The sequence below is a fragment of the Cibotium barometz genome, chromosome 7 (assembly GCF_041138505.1).
Source record: "Cibotium barometz isolate CiBa-2024 chromosome 7, ASM4113850v1, whole genome shotgun sequence".
NCBI classification, from domain to species: Eukaryota; Viridiplantae; Streptophyta; class Polypodiopsida; order Cyatheales; family Cibotiaceae; genus Cibotium; species Cibotium barometz.
In genome coordinates, this window is record NC_141052.1 from 37,611,593 (window position 1) to 37,636,194 (window position 24,602).

Sequence of the window (24,602 nt, forward strand, 5' to 3'; positions counted from 1 at the left end):
GCACCATTTAGAGCCTGGGTGTCTTAAATTCTTTCATTCTCATGGACAACCCAATCTCATTCCCACCCACCTATCTGCCAGTCTCATTACACATCCACAACCAATTCCCTATCTCAAACCATGTGTAAGAGTCAAAGAAATCAAGCAAATAAGTGTTAAGGAAAGCACATTGCTAGAGTTTCCCCACAGAAAGAAGCTTCTACATGGGCCCACCTTTTTACCTAATGCCCATCCATGCCACCTGCAATATCCACAGGCGCTATATGACATAGGCACTCTTTGTTCACAAACCTGCATTGAGTCTCATCTCTGATCATCCAAAGACATTTCTTGATAGGGGGACCATCGCAGGGCGCAAGGTTGGCCCATGGTATGACCCATCGCATGGACCTTCCCTAAATTAACAAGAACCTTCCGAGACCTTATCTTTGACCACACCACCCATTCAACCCACCCTACCTCTATCCCAAGTGCTCAGCAATGCCAAGTCCCTCGTACCATAGATGAAGCCAATCTTCATTGAAGCTAAGGGCATAGCTTTGTGTAAATTCTGTTGTTGCCATGCCTCGAACAAAGTAGTAACCTTGACTCCCCAGACAAGGGCTATCAAAGCAACTAAGAGAGTGGAAGAAAGGAGCTATGTTGTAGAACTTTTTGTTTGGAGGAGTCTACACACACGGGCACACATTCTACCCATTTCTCGTGCATAACACCTACATATTTCACTACGGGTATCATATTTTTTTCACTTCTTGCATCTCACGTTGCACACAAACACATGTACTTATAAATAACCTTGTCATTGCTAATCTTCTAAGTATATCTCTACGGGTGCAAGCCTGGCCCATCGCATGGATTACCCTTGATCTTATAGATCCCGCTTCAATCCATACGACCCATGCTTTGGCTCTAATTCAACATCAATAACATCTCACCCCGAGGAAAAATATTTGCCACAAAGAAGCTCAATCTCTAGGCATCACTATGAGATCTAGGCATAATACCCTAGCACGCCAAAATTTCCCGAATCTCCATCTACCCATGCCAATCATTCCATGGGGTTCTAACACTCATTTCACCTATCACAGCATGTGGATTGCTTCTACTACCAACTACCTCATGTTGAAAGGTCCATACTTATACCATAACCAACAAGGGCCCAACATGAAGCACCTTTACATCACCTATCACTCTTCATGTCACCTTGACAAGCTACCTGCTAACATCATGGCTTGCCCAAAGTTGTCCATCATTTTGCCATGCATCTAGCTATAGATCGGTCTTAAACTAACCACTTAACCTCAACCCCCAACTCCATGGCATATCCCAAACCATCTACACCATCCACTTCTTGGTATAGCAGCTTCACCACCCTCTTGGTTGTGAGGACATGGTCACCATTAGGAAGGGGGATATGGTAACACTCCTTTGGTTAACATGGTTTTGTCCGCCCAACCTACTGTAATGCGCTTTGTTATTTTACCCATGCAAGCAAGCGCTTATATTTTGTAAGACGTCACTAGAACATATAAAGCAACTTACCATATACTTACTACCAAATAGGGAAAGTGTGCGAACTTGGTGTACATAATTACTTAAGACTTAGTCTAGTAATAGAGGCCATACAATTTTCAAGTTCGGTTGACCTAGTGTGAAAATTAGTCATTTGTATATATGTCATTTTTAACAATAAGCAAGACACAATCATTCCCTTGCTATAGTTTTCTTGTGAGGTCTCCTTCTTCCCCCTTCTTGCTTGATTGTATGCTTTTGAATTCATGCTTGCTAGGTGGATGCATGTTTGAATAGGTTTGATTGTAGGTTTTCCTCTTCGATTAGCTTCTTCTTCCCCTACCTTTTGTGAGGGAGAACCATCACGAAGGACAATTTTCTCCCTTTGCCTTTTGTCAGAGAGAACCATCACAGAGGGCCATCTCTTCTTGCCTCAATCTAAGCATTAACATCCCTCCCGTCACCCCGTTGGCAAGGAGCAATAGAGTGAGAACGCAACACCCACCATGGGAAGTTGCATTTGCATCTCTAAGGCAAGACTTGACGACACAAGATTTGGCAAGGCTAAGGCAAGCTCGTGACTCGAACAATTATGCATGCCAAGTAGAGAAGCCTTATTCACTATCAATAAATCTAAAGAGTACATGAATGACTCCCTCAAATTTTTCAAGGTTATCTTCATAGAGCCAAAGGAAAAAAATATTGTTTTGATTTTTGAATGAATCCATCACAAGGTTGAGACAAAAAAAAATGTATTCATGTTTAAAGAACCACAATTGATGAGACTGAGGAGAACCACAATTAATGGATAATGAGAAGAGCCACACAAAGTGTTCTGGGAGAAGAATCCCACAAGTAAATTGGGTGTCACAAGACTAGTGGAATGTATGTATGTTGGCATATATACATGACTCTTTCATAGCTACAATTTGACTCTCTTCATATTTTCGTTGGTGTCATATGTACGTAGAGGAAGCTAAGAAAAGGGTACACTATAGTAGAGGAAATAGTTTAGATAGTACCTATAATAGTTAAAATAGAAATTTCATCTCATTATGGAAAAATAGTTAATGAACAACATAAAGTATAGTAACCTTGTTGGCATATGTTAACAATAGTATGTTTTAGTATTTACAGAAGAGTCTTGTATGGAATTTTCTAGATTTCATCTAACCACAACAATACTAGTGACAAGGTTTCATTGTTTAATATGCTTCTCTTCGAATTACACTCTCTTCACAAAAGCACATGCATAAAAGGTTTTCTACACATATTTTTAGGAATCTAAGCTAATGAGCTATCATTATAAAAACAACCCCCAAAAAATTATGATGGTATGATTTCGTGATTCTTAAAGAAGAGAGAACTAAAGTAAGATAGATTTTATGAACATTTTCTAAAAACCAATGGGTATGAGATGAACAAGTGTTAGATATGTTCTATATGAAAATGGGAAGTCATAAACATGTAATCAAATACAGTGTTAGATACATTCTATGGGAAATCAGAAACATAATAAACAAAAAAAAAGTGGATACGTTCTATGGGAAATCAAAAACATAATAAACAAAAAAAGTGTCAAAAGCAGAAAGGCCCATGTACTATGTGGCACCCACACATACACAATGAAAGGTGAGGCAAGTGAAACTAGTGGGACTCAACATGTGTCATCATGCTCTAACACATGTATGTGGAGTCCATGTCCATCACCTAGGGTAGTGCCTCTATAGCATTAGATTATTATATCTTAGATTTAGAGCAGAGAGAGAGAGAGAGAGAGAGAGAGAGAGAGAGAGAGAGCAAGTGGGGTTGAACACACGACTTTCATGTTAGGACTTTAACGCCCCAACCACTTAACTACAACCGGAGACGACTTCTTATCATTCACCTATAACTTTGCCTTCCAAGGTTTCTAAGTGAGTTTAATTGCAATAGATCGTACACATTCTTGAAAGTGAGACTTGCTCATGGATTTCATAAGAATGGGCACAAGAACCCTCCCTACCTTGCCTTGGAGGAGTTTTAGTATTGTAGCTCACTACAAAGAAATGGAAAGGCAAAAGAGAATGTGGGTTGGTCAAACTTTTAGAAGGGGTACACATTTAATGTGTCCCTAAAGCGACATAATTATGATAAAAACATGATATAAAAACCCAACTAGAACTGGGAGAAAAAAAAACACCATCCCTATAAGTGCCAATGGTGCAGTGATACAATGATACAATGTGAGGGCATCAAAGTGGGTCTCAACTTATGGCTATATAGAGGCTCTCCACACCCATTACCTATGGAGGGGCACTCTATATCTTTAAAGGATCTCTCTACAGATCTGAAGATATTGGGTGGAGCATCTCCTCATACCGGTTGATCTTTGAAGATATTGGGTGGAGCATCTCCTCATTCTAGTTGGTCTTTGAAGATATTGGGTGGAGTGTCTCCTCATACCAATTGGTCCTTGAAGATATTGGGTGGAGCATCTCCTCAAACCAATTGGTCTCGAGCATACATGGATCGCTCTCTCTAGGGAGACGCCTGAGAGACGAGGTTGCACTTGTGGCACGTGTGCTATCATGTGCACTACCTAGTCCATCGAGTGGGAGCATCCAGATTAAGGCTATCTCATGATCATCAGGTAGAGCCTTCCCCCTAGGTCACATGAAAGAAAGTCATAATGGTGGTTTGTAAGGTATCTGGGGCCTACCTTTGTGCCTCTTTACATAGCTAATCTATGTGTCATCACAACTCAATCAAATAGAGTTCTAGACACCGATGTTCTAGGAAATCAATAACCCAAGATAGTGGCCCAAACCCCTCCTTGAAGAGGCATTGAAACCTCACTCATATCTCATAGTACACTAGGCATCTAAAAAGGTAATGCTCCTCTGTCTCAACCTCTAGTGAACAAACTCAACAGATCACCTCTCTTGGCCCAATCTCCACCCTTATGCGACTCTAATCTAGTTGATCACAATCATCATGGCATGTGACGTGTGTTCTATAGATATCTAGGCCTTTGATTGAATGAAACTAATCTCCATAAGCCTCATAAACAACGTCTTTATAGGAAAGTGCAATGCATAAAGGCATCTAAGAAGGCACCCTCAAGGTACAATATGAAATCCCTTGCATAAGCCCACAAAGACCTTTTGCCCCTTCACGGAGCCTCCTCAATGATGACTCAATGTAATAATATGATCCAAGGTGGAATAGGTCCTCTGAAAACTTGCCTATCCCCCATCTCCCCTAGCTCTATGCCCCTCTCTCTTTGCAAAGGCAATGACAAGACTCTAGCACTAACCCAACCAATGTGTGGCCAACATCATGATGGTGCAATACTTATTTGGATAGAATGGGTCCCCGACCTTATGGATTAACATAATGGTGTTACTAGACCAATAGAGTGGAAAACCTGCAAAGGGCTATGTTAAACGTATCAACTGAGGAAGGGAGCTAGAGTGTCACAAGCGTCAACAATATGCTCAACTAGTAAGTCCTCGTGGTCGTGACCTTCCCATGTTGCAGCTTACGTATGGCTTTAGTGACATCATGTGGTAAAGAGAGCGGAAAAAGTAGGTTGAAGGTCACACATCTATGGGAGTGAGGTTAGGAATGTGGTAAATTTTCTGAGCATAGGTGTGCTAAATGGCCAGATCTATGATGGGGATGCATGGCATGTGCTCAATAAGTTTTCACCAAGCATAACTACTATTGTGACTTAAGAAGGATTGGTAGAAGTCATGATCCAAAGCACGACCTAATGAGGGGTGAGGCGTTGGAATATCCTTCATGCTTGTTGGCACTGCCTGCACACGTGTGTTTCACTGTTATCAAGACAATCCTGAAAATTTACAGCATCAGTTCATACACCAAAATTGCTCTTTTTGTAGAATTGCTCCTACAGAATTGCTCCGTTGTACGAGGGATCCCACTATAGCACTTGTGCTCCACCCCTTTTCTCTCCAATCAATCAGTGAGTCAGTCCTTTATCTCACCTTCCTCACTCTCGTGTAGAAAGCCCATCCTAAATTTCTCTGGTTGCGAAAGCAGTTGTTCCTCTTCATCATCTACTTTCATGAAAAGACCGAGCTGCTCGAGGGGACGCCCTTGTGAACGAGCCCAATTGAATGCACCCTCAGCAGAACAGGAGACGGAAGGATGTCCAAGGGACGCTCTTCCAAGCATTTCTAAGTCTTTCAGCAGATGAAAGCTTTCACCATGTCTTACTGTCTTCTCCACCTGACAAACAAAACCTTATTTAGCTTATCGAGAGCTTATTTAGATCAAAGTTTTCACCATGTCCTACTGTCTTCTCCACCTGACAAAGAAAACCTTATTTAGCTTATCAAGAGCTTATTAGAGATCAGTACACATCAGACTTATTGCCAAACTATGGAAACCTGCTCAAGCGCTTGGCGAGCAGCCTGCCGTTCTGCTTCCCTTTGGTGCCTTACTCTCGCAGCAGCAGCAGCCTCGGCTTTTCTTCGGACCTCCTCTGCAAGTTGAGCTTCAGCATGTAGCCTTGCTTTCTCTATTAAAAAAAGAGTAGTGAATCATTAGCATAAATACAGCAGTTCTAGTTATCATGTTCCACTTTGGGGTGCCACAGCTACATACTTTCTCTGTGCAGTCTGTCGAGCTCTTCCTTCTCCCTTCTCAGCTTTTCAGGATCCCCAGCTTTCTGAGCAGGAAGTAAAAGAAATTTTGAGAAACACTAGAGAGAGGGGGTAGGTAGCGAGAGAAAGAGGGCATTATTCAACTCTCAGTCAGTGTAAAAACAATTCTGTAACATGACCTCTACAAGCCATCACTACCTCCCACCTGGCAGGTTGTCTCAAGCAAAGGACCACCCCCAGCCTTGACACCAAGGCATGTTTGCGCCAGAGGCTGATCCCACTTTAATGCAATCTTACACAGCCTTGACACCAAGGCTGGGTGAACTCACTGAGCATAACTCAGGGTAGAGTGGCTCCAGTTTGGCCCCCCAAGCTGTTGTGTGGGCTGTGTGACACTAGCAAGAACTAGCACTTGTAAGGTCTCACACGCTGTAGCTCTCTAAATGAGAAAACAGCACTATTCTAAGCTCAAACAATGCACCTACCTTCAATGGCAATATTTTTTCTCGGGCTTTCAGGATGGTATCAGCAAACCGTTTCTTCAAAAAGGCAGCACGAACTAGTCTCTGAGGCGGTAGTTGGCATTCTGGCACAGCAAATCCACCTGCACATATTCCTTCAATACTGATTGGAGAAAATGCCACACGAGCAGAGCACCTTGCAATTCTAGAATAATAATAATAAACCAACCTTCTTGAGTAGTTCCTGTAGTATTCCTCCTGGTCAAAGAGGTTTCCTCATCAGTACGACTCGAGGGTCCTGCAGGCAACAGCATATATCAAGCACATGCCTGAAACATCAATCGTGTATGTTCTGGAAAAAAGCTGCCCCATGATACTCGTAAAAACCTCCAGTGCATACACGCACTTTTTACACCGTCTGTTGTCACGGGGGGGCTGTCCCTTTGCTCATCACAGACAGCACTTGAACCCATGGGTTCCTGCAGTAGTGCCAGGTACAGAAATCCACAAGGATGGGCACTTTCAGCCTCCTTTATATCAAGCTTACAAATTTGCACACCCGAACCCGGCATCTAAACCTATGAACCAAGAGGAAAGGCAATTATGATAGCCAAATGGACACACACACCTTCTTAGGTGATGTTTCGTTAACTGAACCAGGAGATCGAGCATTGTCCGCAACTGGCTCACTTTCGGATGAGCTAGCAGAACTTGCACCTGCCATGTCATGAATTATTGGTACCTAACAGCACACTGATGAATGTCAAGACAAAGAATAACATGGCAACAAATACAAACCACTCAAGGATGATCCAGAGTCACCACTGCTGACAGAACCATCTCTATCGATTACAACAGGAGGAAAGCTTGATGTGGGCATGTCAATGCCAATGTCAATGTCCTCTTCTTCGACATCACCCTCTACAGGTAGAAAGCTTGCATAGATTAGACGATGTATTCAACTCAAAAAGTACATGCTGCAGTGTTACTGGATTCCTACCAGATACTTCACCACAGTCTGGATGCTTTGGGGCTTGCTTTTCGGCAGATTTTTTTGAACCTCCCAGCAGACTGTAATCAACGTCCTCTTCTTCGACATCACCCTCTACACAAGGTAGAAAGCTTGCATAGATTAGACGATGTATTCAACTCAAAAGTACATGCTGCAGTATTACTGGATTCCTACCGGATACTTCACCACAGTCTGGCTGCTTTGGGGCTTGCTTTTCGATAGATTTTTTTGAACCTCCCAGCAGACGGTAGATTTCCCACAAAGATTGAGAATCCAAAGAATCAAAGTCTAATGTCACTTCACCATCTACCGGTTTTAAATTTGGATTCTTCCTACTAAATATCTTTATAACGTGATTAACTTGATCCGGTTCAATGTCCTCTAGCATCTTAGCCACAGCCTGCTTTTCTTCATGTGTCATCTGGCATCTGGGCAGCTTATCTGTTCTTGTTTTTGGCTTGTTATGGCTTTTCACAGTCATGGCAGAGTGTGAAGGTACGGTGGGAGGAGAGGGAATCATGCCTTGGGTAACCACCTCACCTTGGTGAGCATCACAATTCATAGTCAGCTGCTCAAGTTTCTTACGCAAGGGTCTCCAGCTGCTTTCAAACATCTTGCTTAAAAAAGCTGCCATGATATGGGCATCCTGTTCCTTGGGGTTATACTTCATTGCATTTGCAAATGTCAATCTGACATCTCCTGCAAACTCCAACGGGGAAGAGTACACGTTGCCATGAAGCTTGGACTTTATGGTACCCAAATCCATGGGTTTCGTGATGATTCGACGATAATCAGGCAGATTGAGTTTTACAACATCAACAGGCTGATTGAAAGGCCAGCTAAACTGGTGAGACATGAGCTTCCTCAAAATTGGGCCACACTGTCTCATCAAATCTGCTGTTTTGGCCTTAGTATCAACTCTCTGCCGCTTGGTTGACAGTATGTCTCTTTTCAACGAAAAACCTCGTTTAACTCCCATTATAGGTTTAGGCTTTTGCACCCTGTTTAAATCCAGCTCAAAATCTGCATCGCAATATAATTGATGGACCTTAGGAGTCTGCTTTTTGGCTTCTAAAGACAGGTCTAAGTTAACATGCTTAGGATTGCACAGAAGCCTACCTTTGTTTAGTGAAACTGTCCCGGAGACAAGCAATGCCTCACAAACCGACTTTGATGAAGACCCACAACTATCAAGTTCAGGCATTTGTCTGCATTCTCTAAGGTCCTGCTCTCGAGCCTCAAGCCTTGTCGTTAAATTTTGTACACGCTCAATCTCAGAATACAACCATTTTCTTAGCTGCTTTCTCTCAGCCCTTGTGTAATTAGAGGTAGAGATCGAGTTACAAGCTACCCCAGAACCATCATTGCCCAAACTCAAAAGACATGAACCAGCTAACAATATTTCCATACCCTGACCATGGCAAATTTTTGCAGTCCTCTGAGTGATTGCATCTGATTCTCCAATGGTCTTGGGGGCATTGACCTTTGAAGATGGAAAATCATTCATGTAGCTCTTTGAGGAAGCCTGGCACCTCTTTGTGCTGTTGACACATATTCCCCGCGAATAGTAATGCCTTTCATCTTAAGCATACAGAGCAGATGCCATGTACAGGAATGAGCTGGATGTCTCATGAAGGGAATTTCAATTTGATATGTCCTGGATACAACCTCAGGACCCTGACAAAAATATTTTGCACTGCCTTCAGCTTGGCAACATGCATACAAACATAAGTAAAATACCAGCATACTAGGTACAAGCACCAAAGGAAAAACCATAATTACTACCCTACCATTCAGCATCTCAGGAAAACACTTCAAAACCTTGGATCACTCATGATTACCTTAAAACTAATATCATCATATTGCCAAAAGCAATTAGCATAGTTCTTCATAAATGCCAAAGCTCATCGTAAATGGTGCTTCACTACTTTCAATCCCTACTTAAAACACCTTCAAATGCCCTGTCAAATCGTCACACTTGAGTCCATTCAGATAGAAAAATGGAGGGGTCGTGCAACAGCAGATGTTGAAAGACACTTTCCAAAGCTACAAGGACTTGAACTCTTGAAAGTACTGATCAGTGGTGGTACTTTACTGAGGCTTGCATACAAGTACTGTATGTATAAGGTGGATATTCAAGAGCTAGCATGTTTGGCCAAAACAGGCAAGAAGGAGCATCATTTTGGTAGGGTGGGTTCGAAGCCTTCATGCGATTGAAAACTCAAGCATCAACTCCTTAACCTGCTGCTTGCATTGTAGACTTACAGCCAATGCATGCACATGATTTAACATCTCTAGTCCTTTCAAGAGTTCTGAATGGCATTCTCATCTCATTACTTATACTTGTCCAAAATTATTTTCACACATCTGGTTGCACTTACCCATAGCTACATTTGAGAAACATATAAGAAGATATCAAGATAGGAGGAAGTTAAGCTGAGACTTAAGTGATATCTCACATTGCACAAATCTCTCTTATAACCATATCACTTACAAGGGGCCTCTATATATAATCAATCCTCTCAAGGGAGGCTCTCAATCCCTCTGGATAAGAGAAAACTAAGAGCATCCTTTGGTCACCAGATAACAACCCTCACAAACTCCTGTCAGAAGACCTTCCATCCCTACATGATGCCACCTTGATGCTTTCTTGCTGCCAGAGAGAGCCCACCCTACAAGCGAAACCCCCTCATTAGAAAATTGCAGGCCCAAGGGGAGAAAATATGACCAGCCACCATCTGCTTACTCGAAGGGAGGGAAGCAGGGGCTGCCAGAGAGACCCCACCCTACAACGCAAACCCCCTCACTAAAAAAATTGCCGCCCAAGGAAAGTGAATATGACTAGCCACCGTCTTCTTATTTGAAGGCCTTCCACACACCGTCTGGGATAATCGAGCGAGAACTCACCTCTCCACTTCTGAGTGTTGAGCAAGAGTTTTGAATCTTTAATCTCAATGCACTTAAAAGATTAGGGCCAACCCCGTTATTGCCTAGGTGATTTTACTTGGCATCCTGGCTTGGGTGCAAGTTACTCGTTGATTCTATCATTTAATTGCATCAATTGTGCAGCGGCAGGCTTTATGAAGTGAGTCCACGTAATGATTGAGTTCAAATTAGAGCTCAGAGCAATGAGTAAACTGCGTTCAGTAGTTGAACTACAGATTTGCATTGATCATTTTCAGGTCGAGGAATTGGGTTCATAGGCAGGATTTGTGCAACTCGATCAAAGGTATTAGACAAGTTTTCAGATCAAAGATCAAAACGCAGTTAGATTTAGGTTTCTGCAAATCAGATCAAAGTTTCAGCAGCTGCTACGATTGGTTGATCAAAACAAGATTGATTTACTCATCCGGAGCCAGGGTTTGGTCTTCGGCATTGCAAATTTCCAAATAATGGAGGGGAGAAGAGACCCTGACTCTCGTTGAGGTCCAGAAATTATTTCGCTGAAATCACCCGAAAGTCGAACATTCCGAAAACCTATACCTGCCAGGAACCCAAACCCAGCGTGTTTAAGTATCGTAATCATAAACCGTATGCCGCCCCAATGACTTTAATAACCCTGAACCGCCCCAGTCCTATCATTAACCCGATCAAAAAACGTAACCCTAAATCGAACCAACAGGAAATCACAGAGCCATACAACAAGAGTCAAAGGCTGGCATAAACGCAGAATCCTCAAAACTTCTGGCTATGAATCAACGCAGAGATATAGGATAGACATCATCATGAGTGCTAGCGACAGCGACAACAGGTTACATAAAACCTTTAGGTTCTTTTGGCTATGATGAAACGCAGAAATCTTGAGAGTAGGACACGCAGAATTTTTTTCTGGCTATAGCGAAAAAGCAGAAAGCTTGAGAGTTAAGACTATGGAAGAGAGACACTTGGATTGTTTGGCTATGGTGGAAATACAGAGATCAGAGATATACCTTGAGATCTTCTGGCTATGGCGGAAGGCAAGCGTTTCTCAGTTCTTCGCTTTGCCTCCGTAAGATTGACGCGTTTGGCGATTGGGCGCGAACTCCATTGTTATATAGCAGACGCCGGCTATTTCTGACTGTGGATCCTGCTCCCCATCCAACGGCATATATTCCTCTAAGAGCCCCTCTAACCGTCGATCTTTGCCTCTCAATCCAACGGTTCACGACCGCTGTCTCTCATTGAGATTTAATTTAGCCATATATATATATTATATTATATTTAGATAAACATCGATTGTCTTATCTATATATTATTTAGAGACATTTTTTCTTCTTGGAGAGCACGAGAGCTGAAACGAGATCCTCCTGTCGTCGTCACTTTTGCTTTCTCATGGCGTCAACAATTTGTCTTTCTCCTAGCGTAAACATTTCGTCTTTCGTCTTTCTCCTGGCGGCGTCAACCCTTTCGTCTTTCTCCTCCCGTGCTTATAAAGCGTCAAAAGATGCTTCTTCCTTACCATTTGCCAAGCGTTTGCATCTGCAAATAGTATAGACAAGCGTCTGCATCTGCAAACCCCAGAAGAGAGGTAGGCCATCACACACTTGCGAGTTTCTGTTCAATGTTCAATTCATGTCTCTCTATCTCTCTCTCTATACCAACTCACAGGCTTGCGAGTAACTTTTGTGACTGACACCACACCACTGTGGATGATAATATTGCGGTCCAGCCGACCTCCGTCCATAGGTCTCCTCCCTCCTCCCCCTTTGCTCTCCCCTCTGTTTCTCCCCCCTTGACAGATGGAGAGAGAGAGACGATGCAGGCACGAGGCCTACCGCCGCCCTCACCGGATCCCGCTGCCAAGAAACTAGCAACTTTCTTTGGTGTGCACCAACAAGCTATATGTAGCCACTTGCCAAGGTTGATACCAATGTGCACCAATCACCCTTTGAAGCTACAAATGTGGCTACCTATACTACCCCATTTGATGGCCTAGATAAAACCACATCCATACCACCATCTAGCGCATAAAAAGTTGTATATACCACTGCCCTCCTCATACCACTTCTTACTCAAGTGGGATTACACCGCATCACATGATATATCCTAGACCCCAAGTAGGAATTATACCTCTCGTCGCTCAACCATACCCTTTCTTCCCACTTACAAAACCATGACACCTCCAAGTTTTTTCGTAGACCTCCTTTACCTAGATTTGTTATGCCACGAGCCATGTCAATGTCTATGCCACATGTATCGCCTGCAAAATACCAAAAAGGAAAGCAACAAGAGTCATACACCGTAATTTCCCTCGACAATGACTAATAAATTAATTAATGAAGATGGCAGTCATCATTAATTATTGAATTAATGCATCCATTATTTCAATGCCTTGACGAGTCTCTTGCACATCGTATACATTCTTTTTCACTTCATCACCAAAACCTTTTGCACATTGTTAGAAATTTCTCTTATTCTTAAGGTAAATCATAAACTACTAGAGACTTAGTCCTCCTAATTACCATAGTCCCAAAACCTTTCACGATGGAGATCCTACATCTCATCATAAATGAACTTCATGAAAGTGATTTTTGATTTGGTTTTTGAGCCGATGTTTGGATTATTTTCACAACCCATAATTTCTTATAGATTAAATAAGAAATTAAAAAATATTTCATTAATATTTCTTAATGATAATGATGTACAGTATGGATAGAGAAGAAGTCATTTGCGAGGTGTTCCATGGATGTTGAGGATAGAAGCCATTGTGTCAAGTATTCAGAATCTCAACAATTTGAGGCAAGAGTAGATAATGAAAAGGCTCAACGAATAATGCATGCATGCTTTTAAGCAATGCCAAAGAAAACTAAAAACCTCTACTAAGTGGGTGCGACGTAATGATGGTAAGAAGACTCGAAATGGAAAGAAGACAATAAACGTAACATTTGAGAAGATACTCCATTTGGTCAACGACACAAACTCTCATGTGTTAAATGTGGAGAGCTTGATTGTTGATCTTGGTCTGTATGTAAGCAATCATGAAAGTGGGGAAAGCAATTCAACTCGAGAATTGATTTCTAGCATTGTAAGTGGCAGGCATGAGATCAAGGATATTGTCGAAGCTACCTACCTTTGTGTAATGGATACATGTGGTGCTTTTAGAGAAGTACACATTTCTGATGTTGGCTGTCAAAAGATAAATGATGTTATAAAAGAGCAACAAGACAAGTTAAGTGCCCATGTTGATAGGCTTGGAATGGAAGTATCAAGTCTTAAAGTAACATTGAATGGACTTTACTTACCAAAATGAGTCATATTTTGTAACTTTGGGCTCTAAGTACTGGAATGATAATGATGGTCCTTTTTGTCTCTTAGATACTATGGGGGGAGAGAGAGAGAGAGAGAGAGAGAGAGAGAGAGAGAGAGAGAGAGAGAGATACATTTTATAACTTTGGGCTCTAAGTACTGGAATGATAATGATGGTCCTTTTTGTCTCTCAAATACTATGTGGAGAGAGAGAAAGAGAGATACATGGGGGGAAGAGAGAGAGAGAGAGATTTCTAAGCTTGGTTTGGTCGTATATGTATATTGAAAGAACATTGGATGCTGATTTTATAATGTTTTTGTAATATTTGTGACACTGCTATTATCTTTTTGTAAGTATATACGTAATGTTTTAGGATTATAGAGCTCTAGTACTTTACCTTTTCATATGACATGCATATTGTTGATTTGTCACATAGTTAGGTCTTCCTTGGTCTTTTGAGGTAAGCTACCAAAACTTTATTTTGTTTTTCTTCTTAATTGTATGTTTATTTTTGGACTTTATGATTTTTAAATACGAATAGTTCGTCAATCATGAGAAAAGATGAAACTTAGCAAAGATCAAATAGGTTTATGGCATATATCTACCTACATACAAGTACAATCTTCACATTCTTAAAATTCTTGATGTGTATTTAGACTTTTGAGGGAGATATATATTCTCTTTCGCTTCTTTAATTAATAGTGGGTCTTATCCAAGAAAATGGATGACACCCATAGTCCAAGGGCTCCACTACATGATGCCATATCCCTTAATGTTGATAATATTGGAGACCAAGTTGTTTGTAAAAGATTCACTGTTCAAAATGATCGGAGACAAGTTCAACGACTGTTATCACTCTTAGAGAATATGCGATCTATTTGCCGTGAGAATGCTAGGAATAGAACCATTTTGAAAAGAGATAGGGCTATGTTTGGCTCATGCATTCGTAGCATATTACCTGATTGTCCACCTACACCAAGATTCCACTCAAATGATTGCACCTTAATGTAAATAGAAAATGGTATGTGTTTACAACATAATAGAGAAATTCACGACTCTTACAAAATGAAAGTATTATACTTCAAGGGTGGACCTCTAAGAGATCTACGGTGGTCTCCAATATAGATTATGTTTCTCATTATTTTGAAAGGTCACTCTCTAGGGACTTAGACTATACTAGGAGTGCTCACCACATCAGAATTCTAGAAACATGACTTTGTTGAAATCATGTGTGAGGGAAATGGCCCATGGTATCCATTCAGGTATATCCCTAGGTGAAAGCTTAAGAGCCACTATTAGAAGATATTGACGTTTCCTTGCTATGAATAAAGTCATTGCTAAAGCAAGTGGCTTGCATCCTCAAAGAGTTGCAGTTGACTTTGTGGCTACACATTTCTAGCTCATGGTAAGACAAAATGCAGTATTCCAATGTGATGCCTATGCTAATGTAGATGTTAAAAACCTTCCGCGGTATATTTTTTATCAAAGTAAGGGAGGTATATTGTCAATTCTCCATGACCTTCCTCCTTTACAAGGGATACATGCTTCAATGTGGTCTCTAATATAGTCGAGTGCTTCTTTACATCTTTTGGGTGCAATGACTCATCAGTGTGACTTCTACGGTGCTTATATTTGGAAGTGCTATAGAAAAGAGAGAGCCAACGGACAAGATATTGGGAAGTTCTGTTGTAAATGTGGACACATTTCTCTTCCTCCATTTCCTCCACCTCATAAACCCTTGAATTCTCTTTTGAATGGACAAGATAACATCAGTGCATGCCAACATTCGTGCCTACAACAATGTTTTGGCTTTTGCATCTTTGGGCGCAAAAATTGATCAGTCTTTTGTTGCCAATAGTGGTGTTTATACTTTTAAGGTGCATGGCACTGTGTGTCATCAGCTTGGATCCTTGCTCCCTGATGAAACATGTAATCATAGACCTCAATTTGCTCAATTGTATGTATATGACATCGAGCATGAGTTACAAAATCGTTTGGGCATAATGAGCACTTCGGATTCTAGGATACTTCAATCACTTCAACGCATGATGCATGCTTGCAATCCCTTTGCACAAGCTTTAGAATGTGTAAGCCGAATGTTCAAGGGTGTGGAATTAAAAATGACAATATTTGAGACTAAGATAATGCCAAGGCAGTACTCAGCTCCATCAGCAATGGAGGTCGCAAGGATTATGATTGGCCAAGGTGATGATCATAATGTTGGTCATCGTGATATTTTGCTATGTAATAAACAAGGGAGTCATCAAAGAATACCGAATTTGCATAGATCTTATATTCCTCTATTGTATGTTCTCTTATTTCCCACGGGGTATGATGGATGGCATTTAAGAGTTCCTTATGCTGATGTGTCAGAGGATATTCCTGAAAGATCATTGACAAAGAGCCAATGTATTACTCAGAGAGAATATTGTGCCTATGTGTTAAAAGTTTGCCATGACACAAATGCTTCCTTACTGCACGGTGGTTGGACGACTACTTCAACAGTATATTGTTGATGCATATTGCAATGTGGAAGAATCTTGATTATACTGACTTAGAAAAAATCAAAAGAATCTTCGTAGTAGTAAAGTCTAGGCTGACATGGTGTATGGTGATGTAGTAAATGATAATATTGTAGGCAGAACTATGGGCAGTAGAATAGTGTTACCTTCAAGTTTCATTGGAGGTCCATGACAAATGTACCAGCTTTATCAAGATGCTATGGCCATTATTTGTTCAAAAGGTAAGCCGGATTTATTTATTACCTTCACATGCAATCCGAACTGGCAAGAGTTAACTGATTCTTTACTCCCTAGACAAACTGCAAATGACTGTCCTGATTTTACATGTAGAGTGTTTTATCATAAGCACAGAGATATTATGAAACAAATCATTCAAGGTTGGCTTTTTGGTAAATTGATTGGCCATGTCTCAATTATTGAGTTTCAAAAGAGAGGCTTGCCTCATTCTCACACATTGCTTATATTGGATGTCCCTCATAAACCATAAACAATCCTTCAATGTGATAGGTTAGTTTGTGTTGAATTGCCTAATAAGGAAGTGTTTCGAACTTTGCATCACAGTCATCTCTCAATGCAATATCCATGGGCCATGTGGACCATTCAACCCAAAGGCTATTTGTGTGCAAGAAGGACGGTATATAAGGAAATATCCGCATGAATTTACACGAGACTACTATGGATAGTAGTGGTTAATTTGTGTACATGCAACAAGATGATGGTAATACTGTGATTATGAAGAAAAATAAAGTTGATAATAGATGGGTTGTGCCTTACAATCCATATTTGTCAATTACTTACAATTCTCACATTAATGTGGAAATATGTTCTACCATATCAACTGTCAAGTATATTTACAAGTACATATACAAAGGGCATGATAGAGCAACAATAAGATTTGCAAATGTGCATAATAATGGTGTTGATGCAACTAACTAAGTTATTGATGAAATTAAAACTTACTTGGATGCACATAATATCTCTACCTCTGAGTCGTGTTGGAGACCATATGAATTTAATTTTCATGATGAGAAGCCACATGTACAAAGATTACAGGTACACATGGATGGTGGTCAAACCATTATATTTAGAGACAATGACAATATTGCTGATATTGTGAACACAGAGAACTCAAGAAAGGCAACTTTGACAGGTACATGCAATGCACATGCAATGCACAACATCCAAAAGATAATGATACATTATATTATGACTTCCCATTGCAATGGGTATAGAACCAAAGAAAGATGTGGACTAAGAGGAAAAAAGGGAACATGATTGGCTAAATGTACCTTGTAGCTTCCTCTACTGGTGAACGGTTTTATCTTCGACAACTACTAACAGTTTGTAAAAGGTGCAAGTTCTTTCAAGATTTACACACATTCAATGATACTGTTTATCCTACATTTAAAGTTGCTTACATTGGTAGGGGTATATTGGAAGATGATTCAGAATGAATTTCATGCTTAGAGGATGCTTCTTTTATGCAAAATGCCCTACAGTTGAGATGCCTTTTTGTCATACTATTGCTTTTTTTGTGAGCCTTCCAACCTTGGATTACTATGGGAGAAATTTCGAGCACATGATAGAAGATTTTGTTTATTCTCTGACCAAAACTATTTGTGAATCATATGCCGGCATTGAAGTCGTGGTTGAGACTTTGGCTCTTCTACACTTGGAGGGATTGCTTTGTGACAAGGATAAATGTTTGACTGATTTTGAAGGAATGCCTCAGCTTAATGAAAGAGATTTTTAGGCTTTTGGCGGTAATAGACTCCTTTTGGAGGAGAAGGCTTTTGATTCAATTGAACAAACCATTCACACTCCATGGAGTCCTCTTTAATAATTAATCAATGATCTGCCTATGACATTGTGGTATAAGCCGTTATGGGTGATGAATGTGAGATTTTCTTTTTGGATAGTCCTGGTGGGTCAAGAAAAACATATTTATATAATTGCTTGCTTGCTTCCATACGAGCTCAAGGATTTGTTGCCCTTGCCATAGCATCCTTAGGAATAGTTTCCCTATTGCTAGCAAATGGATGTACTGCACACAGTAGATTTAAGATACCCCTAAATCTAAACAATTCTTCAACATGCAAAATTCATGTCCATGGTGATCTTGCTGAACTTTTGAGAGAATATAAGTTCATCATTTGGGATGAGGCTCCCATGTGTCACCATCATGCCTTTGAGGCTTTGGACAAGACTTTACAAGATGTTTTATTGACATATAAACCATTTGGTGGGAAGGTTGTTCTTTTGGGGGGTGACTTTAGTTGCCGGTTGTTGTGTGAAGGCTAGACGTGAGAATATTGTTGATGCTACATTGTGTAGATCTTACCTGTGGCAATTTATCAAGGTCTTGAAGTTGGTTGGCAATATGTTGAATCATGACAGATCATTCAAGTGAACTTAAGCAATGGGTGATGGATATTGGCAATAGGTTGCATTGAAATGAGGATAATCTAATAGAGATACTACCGGGCTGACATGGTCATGGAAAGATCTAACTTAATGGACTTGGTGCATTGGGTTTATTCTGATTTGGGTGTTACTATGTCATATGTATCATACTTTAGTGATCATGCTATTCTTGCTCCCACAAATAGTGAAGTTGATGATATTAATCAATGTGCGTTGAATGCAATACCAAGTGAACTCAAGGAGTATTTCAGTGCAGATTCAGTTCTTGATACAGAGAAAAATTCATTCCTTTACTCCACTAAGTTTCTTAACTCTTTGAAGCTGGGAGGTGGGTATCCACCACATTGTTTGGCCTTGAAGCTTGATGCCCCTATTATACTGCTTCATAAGATAGATCCAAAGCGCGGCCTTTGTAATGGCACTAGGATGATATGTAAGGAATTTCACTCAAAGGTCTTAGAGGTAGAAATTATCACAGGTAGCAAGGTAGGTGACAGTGTTTTTATTCCAAGGATCACTTTTACTGTCACAGAAACTCAAATTTCCTTCACCATGAGAAAAAGACAATTTCCACTGTTGCTTGCTTTGGAATGACTATAAATAAAGCGCAAGGCCAGTCTTTGGGCATCTTTGGTTTGTACTTGGTCTCATCGGTATTTACCCACGAGGGAGCTATTGTATGTGGCATTGTCACGTGCATGCTTTCCTAATGCCATGAAGGTGCTGCTTCAAGATAATAGAGATGTAGCCGTAGCTGCAACTCTTGAAAGCCATATGTGTACGACAAGTAACATTGTGTATAGAGAAATTATGTGGGCTTGAAAGTAAATCATTGTTTTTTGTTTCTATAATAGATAATTCATGTTCGCATTGCGCGTATAATTGGTTGTGATTTTTTTATCTTGGGAAATATGTCCGAAGTCATTTGTATTAATTATATGTTCTATTCTTATATCTTTCCCTCTATTTCATTGTCTCTCACACACACGCATACACATGATTGATGTGTTATTGTTGCATATTTATAGACAAAAGAGTAATGTCAGAAGCAAATTTCAATATGGGGATGTCATGGATACAAATTAGGAAAATTCCAGGTAAATAACATTATTATTTATCCCACATGACATACCTTTGTTTTGTACAACACCACCATTTTGGTTTGCACCTGATGCGTCTTACTTTTTTGTGTGTGAGGTAATAAATGCCTATCAGGATGGGTAAGCGGTTTGTACTTTCCTCACTGTTTCTTTTCTTACTAAAATAGAAGTTTGAGAGCTGTGTTTTGATTTACTTTTAATTTTTTTGAATTTAGGGATTTACCACCGGGGGATATCTTTATATTACAAATATATGACGATTCATTAGAGATGTATGGCATCTCTATCCCCCTTGAGATGCCACAAGGTGTTTATCTCTTTCAAAAAGATAGCAGTTCTTTCACTGCTGATAAAGATTCTCCTACTTGGAAAGTGTTGTTTCTAGGATATCAAGTTCCAAAAGGATGGATACAATTTGTAAGAGGATAAAATTCTATTGTAATGTTTTTTTCATGCCGCATCCTGAGACACCAACTGAAATGCCAACTATGCACAGTGATTCTTAAAATCATTAGTATTGTATTTGTCTTTGTCTCTCTCACTCACACTCACACTCACGTTCTTGAATGCACATACCATTGCAGTTACTTTATGTGTGTAAAAACACATAGGTTGCCACATTCGCCATTTTTTTATTGATGATGAGTGTGACTCTATGTGATGCCTATCATTGAGTTTCTAGACATTGTCATCCATAGTTTTGCTGGCTACTTCAATGGTTTCATGTGATTGTTCCCGTTCATGAGCTTCCGAGGCTATTTTGGAAGTAGCTCAATTTTATGGCGAACTCACTTACAATTGTACATGTGTTTATTCATACTCTCTTCATGTAGTATGTGTCCATTAATGGGTTGTTGCATTGGAATTAATTTCGAATGTCACAAATTGAAATTGAAATTCAATGGAACAATGAGGAACCATTTCTAAATTCCCCCTTCTTTTTGAGGTCTCCTTTTCCATGTCCTGCTCGATTTTTTTATTCGCTCAGAGAAGAAGTCGCTCAAAGAATGGTAGAACTCCAATACAATGCAATGGTATACAAAGGATAATAAAGGACAAGAAATGCCGTGTAAATGTAAAAAAATGCAAGCACATGCTAAGAGTATTGACATGCATAGAATCACAAGCTAAGGGTATGAAAGGCATGCAATCACATATATAACTATGTAATCGCCATGCAAAGATGCAAAGATGAGGTGAGAGATAGAGAGGGAGGGAGAGAGAGGTAAGAGAGGGAAAGTAAGATGAGTTGTGTGTGTGTGTGTGTGTTTGAGAGAGAGAGAGAGAGAGAGAGAGAGAGAGAGAGAGAGAGAGAGAGAGAGAGAGAGAGGGAGGCAGGGTTGGAGATAAGGTGAGAGAAAGAGAGGGTAGAAGACATAGATAATGGTATGCCAACACTTGAAAATGAATAACATAGTGTGTGTGTGTGTGTGTGTGAGAGAGAGAGAGAGAGAGAGAGAGAGAGAGAGAGAGAGAGGGAGAGAGGGAGAGAGAGAAATGAAATGAAATGATATATTAATGTCTCTAAGATGCCATAATGGCCTATGAGACCAAAACTGAGAGTACATCTGAAGTTGGTGTCTCATCAAAGAGAACAACTAAATGAGACTAAAAAGTACAATAAACTGATTGTCCTACAGTTATAAGAACAAAACTGTAAGACTGCGAGATGATACTGAGTAGAAAATATTAGAAAATACTGAGTAGAAAATATTAGAAAATATTGAAAAATGTATATCAAGTAGATCCATGTATGTTGATTAGTTGAAGTGTTGCCCTCTCCTTAGATATAGTATCTCCGCCATGGGGCTGTCGAGAATGGAGAGGTCGTAAAAGTGAGGTAGGCGCCTCCTAATGCCGAGCAATAATGGCTCTGATCTGGTGATGGTTGAGGATGCCGTGGTCGAGATACTGGTGGGCATGGCCGATGGCACGACATAAGATAACTGCTCTATCAGTGGTGACTCCCTGGGGAGAGAGAGAGAGAGAGAGAGAGAGAGAGAGAGAGAGAGAGAGAGAGAGAGAGAGAGAGAGAGAGAGAGAGAGAGAGAGAGAGAGAGAGAATGACATGCCAGCACATGCAAAGGAATAATAAAAGAAAACATAGTAAGAAAGGGAGAGAGAGAGAGAGATACAAGGAGAGACATGAACAGAGAGATACCCTTGATAGGGGGGAGAAAGAAAGAAAGTTGTATTAACATCCTCAACATGCCAAAATGACCTATGAGACCAAAATGTTACATCATGTCCATGGAATACATCATCATGGTATTATTGAAAGTAAAACTAAAAGAAAATATCCATAAAAAAACAAAGAGCCTCAAGCTCTTGCATTAGCAAAGAATATCTTGCATATGGCATTGCAACATGGTACTACCCAATGTAGTAAGGTTAAGCCGATGGGAGAAAGTCCTATGGTGGTGGGAAATGATGGCTCTAATCCTCCTGAGAGGTGACGTGAGCATGGGTGGCAACCACTATGTCGAGGGTGTTAGGCTCTGCATTGCTCGGTGGCTTTGTCTAATGTCACTCCTATCAACTGGGCTCCTGCAATCACCCTGGAGGTTAGGGGGAGTGGGTGGATCTACTCTCAGGGCTCTAATTTGGAAGAAGTCAGTGAGATATCTCTGTGCTAGAGAGAGAGAGTAAGATAAGGTGAGAGAGATAAAGAGGGACTGATGGAGACAGAAGAGATAAGAGAGAGAGAGAGAGAGAGAGAGAGAGAGAGAGAGAGAGAGAGAGAGAGAGAGAGAGAGAAATAGTAGAGTACATATTTCAAAAAGAGAGAGAGAGAGAGAGAGAGAGAGAGAGAGAGAGAGAGAGAGAGAGAGAGAGAGTGAAATGTCAATTGATGCAAAGGAATAATAAAACCAAACATAGTAAGAGAAGAAGAGAGAGATAGTAGACAAGAGGAGAGATAGGTGACCGAGGGGAGAGAGAGAGAGAGAGAGAGAGAGAGAGAGAGAGAGAGGTGACCAAGAGGAGAGAGACAGAGAGAGAGATGTTGGAATTAGGGTTGCAGGAATGCACACACAATTTCAAGAAGATGAGGAAGTTTGAGCACAACACAGTAGTGTATTATGAGTGCCAAAAATGAAAGATTACAAGCCCTAGAAGATTATGGGCGTATATACAATGCACGGGGGAAAAAACCTCCTAGTGAGGGAAAAAGTGCCCCGGCGGTCCTAAGTGTGTTCACACACATCACTACTATAATATGGTAACAAATCCCCCCTGGAGTGATGCGGTGAACAAGAGCTAGCACTCATGTATAGGGAAGTGTCTAGCTATGTGGACGAATCCACAAAAGGGAGTAAGCCCAAAGCTTTGCGAAAAGCTTCGAACTTCTCACGAGGCAGAGCCTTTGTGAAAAGGTCTGCAAGGTTATCCTGTGTTGGCACATAAGCCAAACTGATCTCTCCTGCAGAGAGTCTCTCCCTGACATAATGGTAGTGCACCTCAATGTGCTTCGTACGAGCATGGAACACTGGGTTCCGCGCAACTGCCAATGCGCTCTGACTGTCAGTGAAGATGGTGGTGGCAGATGGCTGCCCAACACCCAAATCAGCCATAAGGCGTCTGAGCCACACACACTCAACCGTAGCTGTGAAAGCTGCCCTGTACTCAGCTTCACAACTAGAAGTGGCCACAGTAGGCTGCTTCTTGCTCAACCATGATATGCATGAGCTTCCAAGCATGAAGCAAAAACCACTCGTGGACACGCGTGTGTCATAACAACCAGCCCAGTCAGAATCTGAAAAAGCATGTAAATCTGGCGGCAATGATCCCCCCTTGGGATAAAACAACCCAAGATGCCGAGTACCACTCAAATAGCGAAAGATACGCTTCACTGCCTGCCAATGCTTAATGCCTGGGCTATGCATAAATCTGCTCACCTGTGAGACTGCAAACTGAATGTCTGGCCTCGTAATGCATACATAAATGAGGCAACCAACAGCTGTCTGATAGAGTGTGACATCAAAGTGATCTCCAGCATCATGAAGACTCAACTTCAAACCTGTCTCCATTGGAGTAGCAATAGGCTTGCAGTCTTCAAGGCCAAATCTCCGCAACAATGTTTCAATATACTTTGTCTGACACAAAGCAATACCTCCATCACACTGCTTAAATTGTATCCCCAAATAATGATGCAAATGCCCCAAATCTGACATCTCAAAAGAGGCATTCAAATCAGCCTTAAAATCAGCAATATGACTCTCATTTGGTCCTGTGAGCAGCATGTCATCGACATAGAGAGCAATGATTAGATGTACACCATCCACACGTTTAACATACAAAGTGCTTTCTGTTGGACTATTCTGAAACCCATGTGCAGTCAAATATGCATGTATTTTTTCATACCAAGCTCGTGGAGCTTGCTTTAAACCATATAAAGCCTTTTTTAATCTGCACACTTTGTTTTGCTGCCCTCTTTGAACAAAACCACGAGGCTGCGATACATACACCTCCTCATGCAAATCTCCATTTAAGAACGCAGTCTTTATGTCCAGCTGATGTACATTCCAACCATTATGAGCTGCTAATGCACAGATGCTACGAACAGTGGTCATACGACATGTGGGAGCAAAAGTCTCATCAAAATCAATGCCCTTCTCTTGAGCATAACCTTTTGCAACAAGCCTAGCCTTATGGCGATCCACTGTGCCATCAGGCTTACGCTTCAATTTGTATACCCACTTAGTGCCAATGGCCTTCTTGCCAGGGGGCAAGT

General features: G+C 40.9%; 1 protein-coding gene across 5 annotated transcripts; it reads right to left on the reverse strand.

The window, feature by feature from the left end:
• Positions 1-5,198: 5,198 nt before the first annotated feature.
• On the reverse strand, positions 5,199-11,648 carry LOC147636956 (transcription factor GTE9-like). Of its 5 annotated transcripts, XM_086800543.1 has the most exons (13): positions 11,528-11,648; positions 11,009-11,081; positions 8,718-9,275; positions 7,773-8,621; positions 7,587-7,691; positions 7,385-7,507; positions 7,215-7,303; positions 6,993-7,065; positions 6,816-6,884; positions 6,611-6,729; positions 6,127-6,190; positions 5,910-6,040; positions 5,199-5,748 (listed from the first exon to the last, which is right to left on the reverse strand). In XM_086800543.1, the coding sequence occupies exons 3-13, from the start codon at positions 9,103-9,105 to the stop codon at positions 5,488-5,490; spliced, it is 2,271 nt and encodes a 756-aa protein (XP_086656669.1). In that variant the 5' UTR covers positions 9,106-9,275; positions 11,009-11,081; positions 11,528-11,648; the 3' UTR covers positions 5,199-5,487. The 5 variants fall into 5 exon arrangements, with proteins under 5 accessions (XP_086656669.1, XP_086656667.1, XP_086656668.1 ...); XM_086800541.1 differs by having other exon boundaries at positions 7,773-9,275; XM_086800542.1 differs by having other exon boundaries at positions 8,718-11,081.
• Positions 11,649-24,602: the final 12,954 nt, after the last annotated feature.

Excerpts from the sequence above, each read along its gene's own strand:
- LOC147636956 (XM_086800541.1), bottom strand. The coding sequence starts at position 9,105 with ATGAATGATTTTCCATCTTCAAAGGTCAATGCCCCCAAGACCATTGGA. Across the intron at positions 7,304-7,384 it reads CTCTGGATCATCCTTGAGTG|GTGCAAGTTCTGCTAGCTCA; the intron begins GTTTGTATTTGT and ends ATGACATGGCAG. Across the intron at positions 5,749-5,909 it reads CTCGCCAAGCGCTTGAGCAG|GTGGAGAAGACAGTAAGACA; the intron begins GTTTCCATAGTT and ends TTTGTTTGTCAG.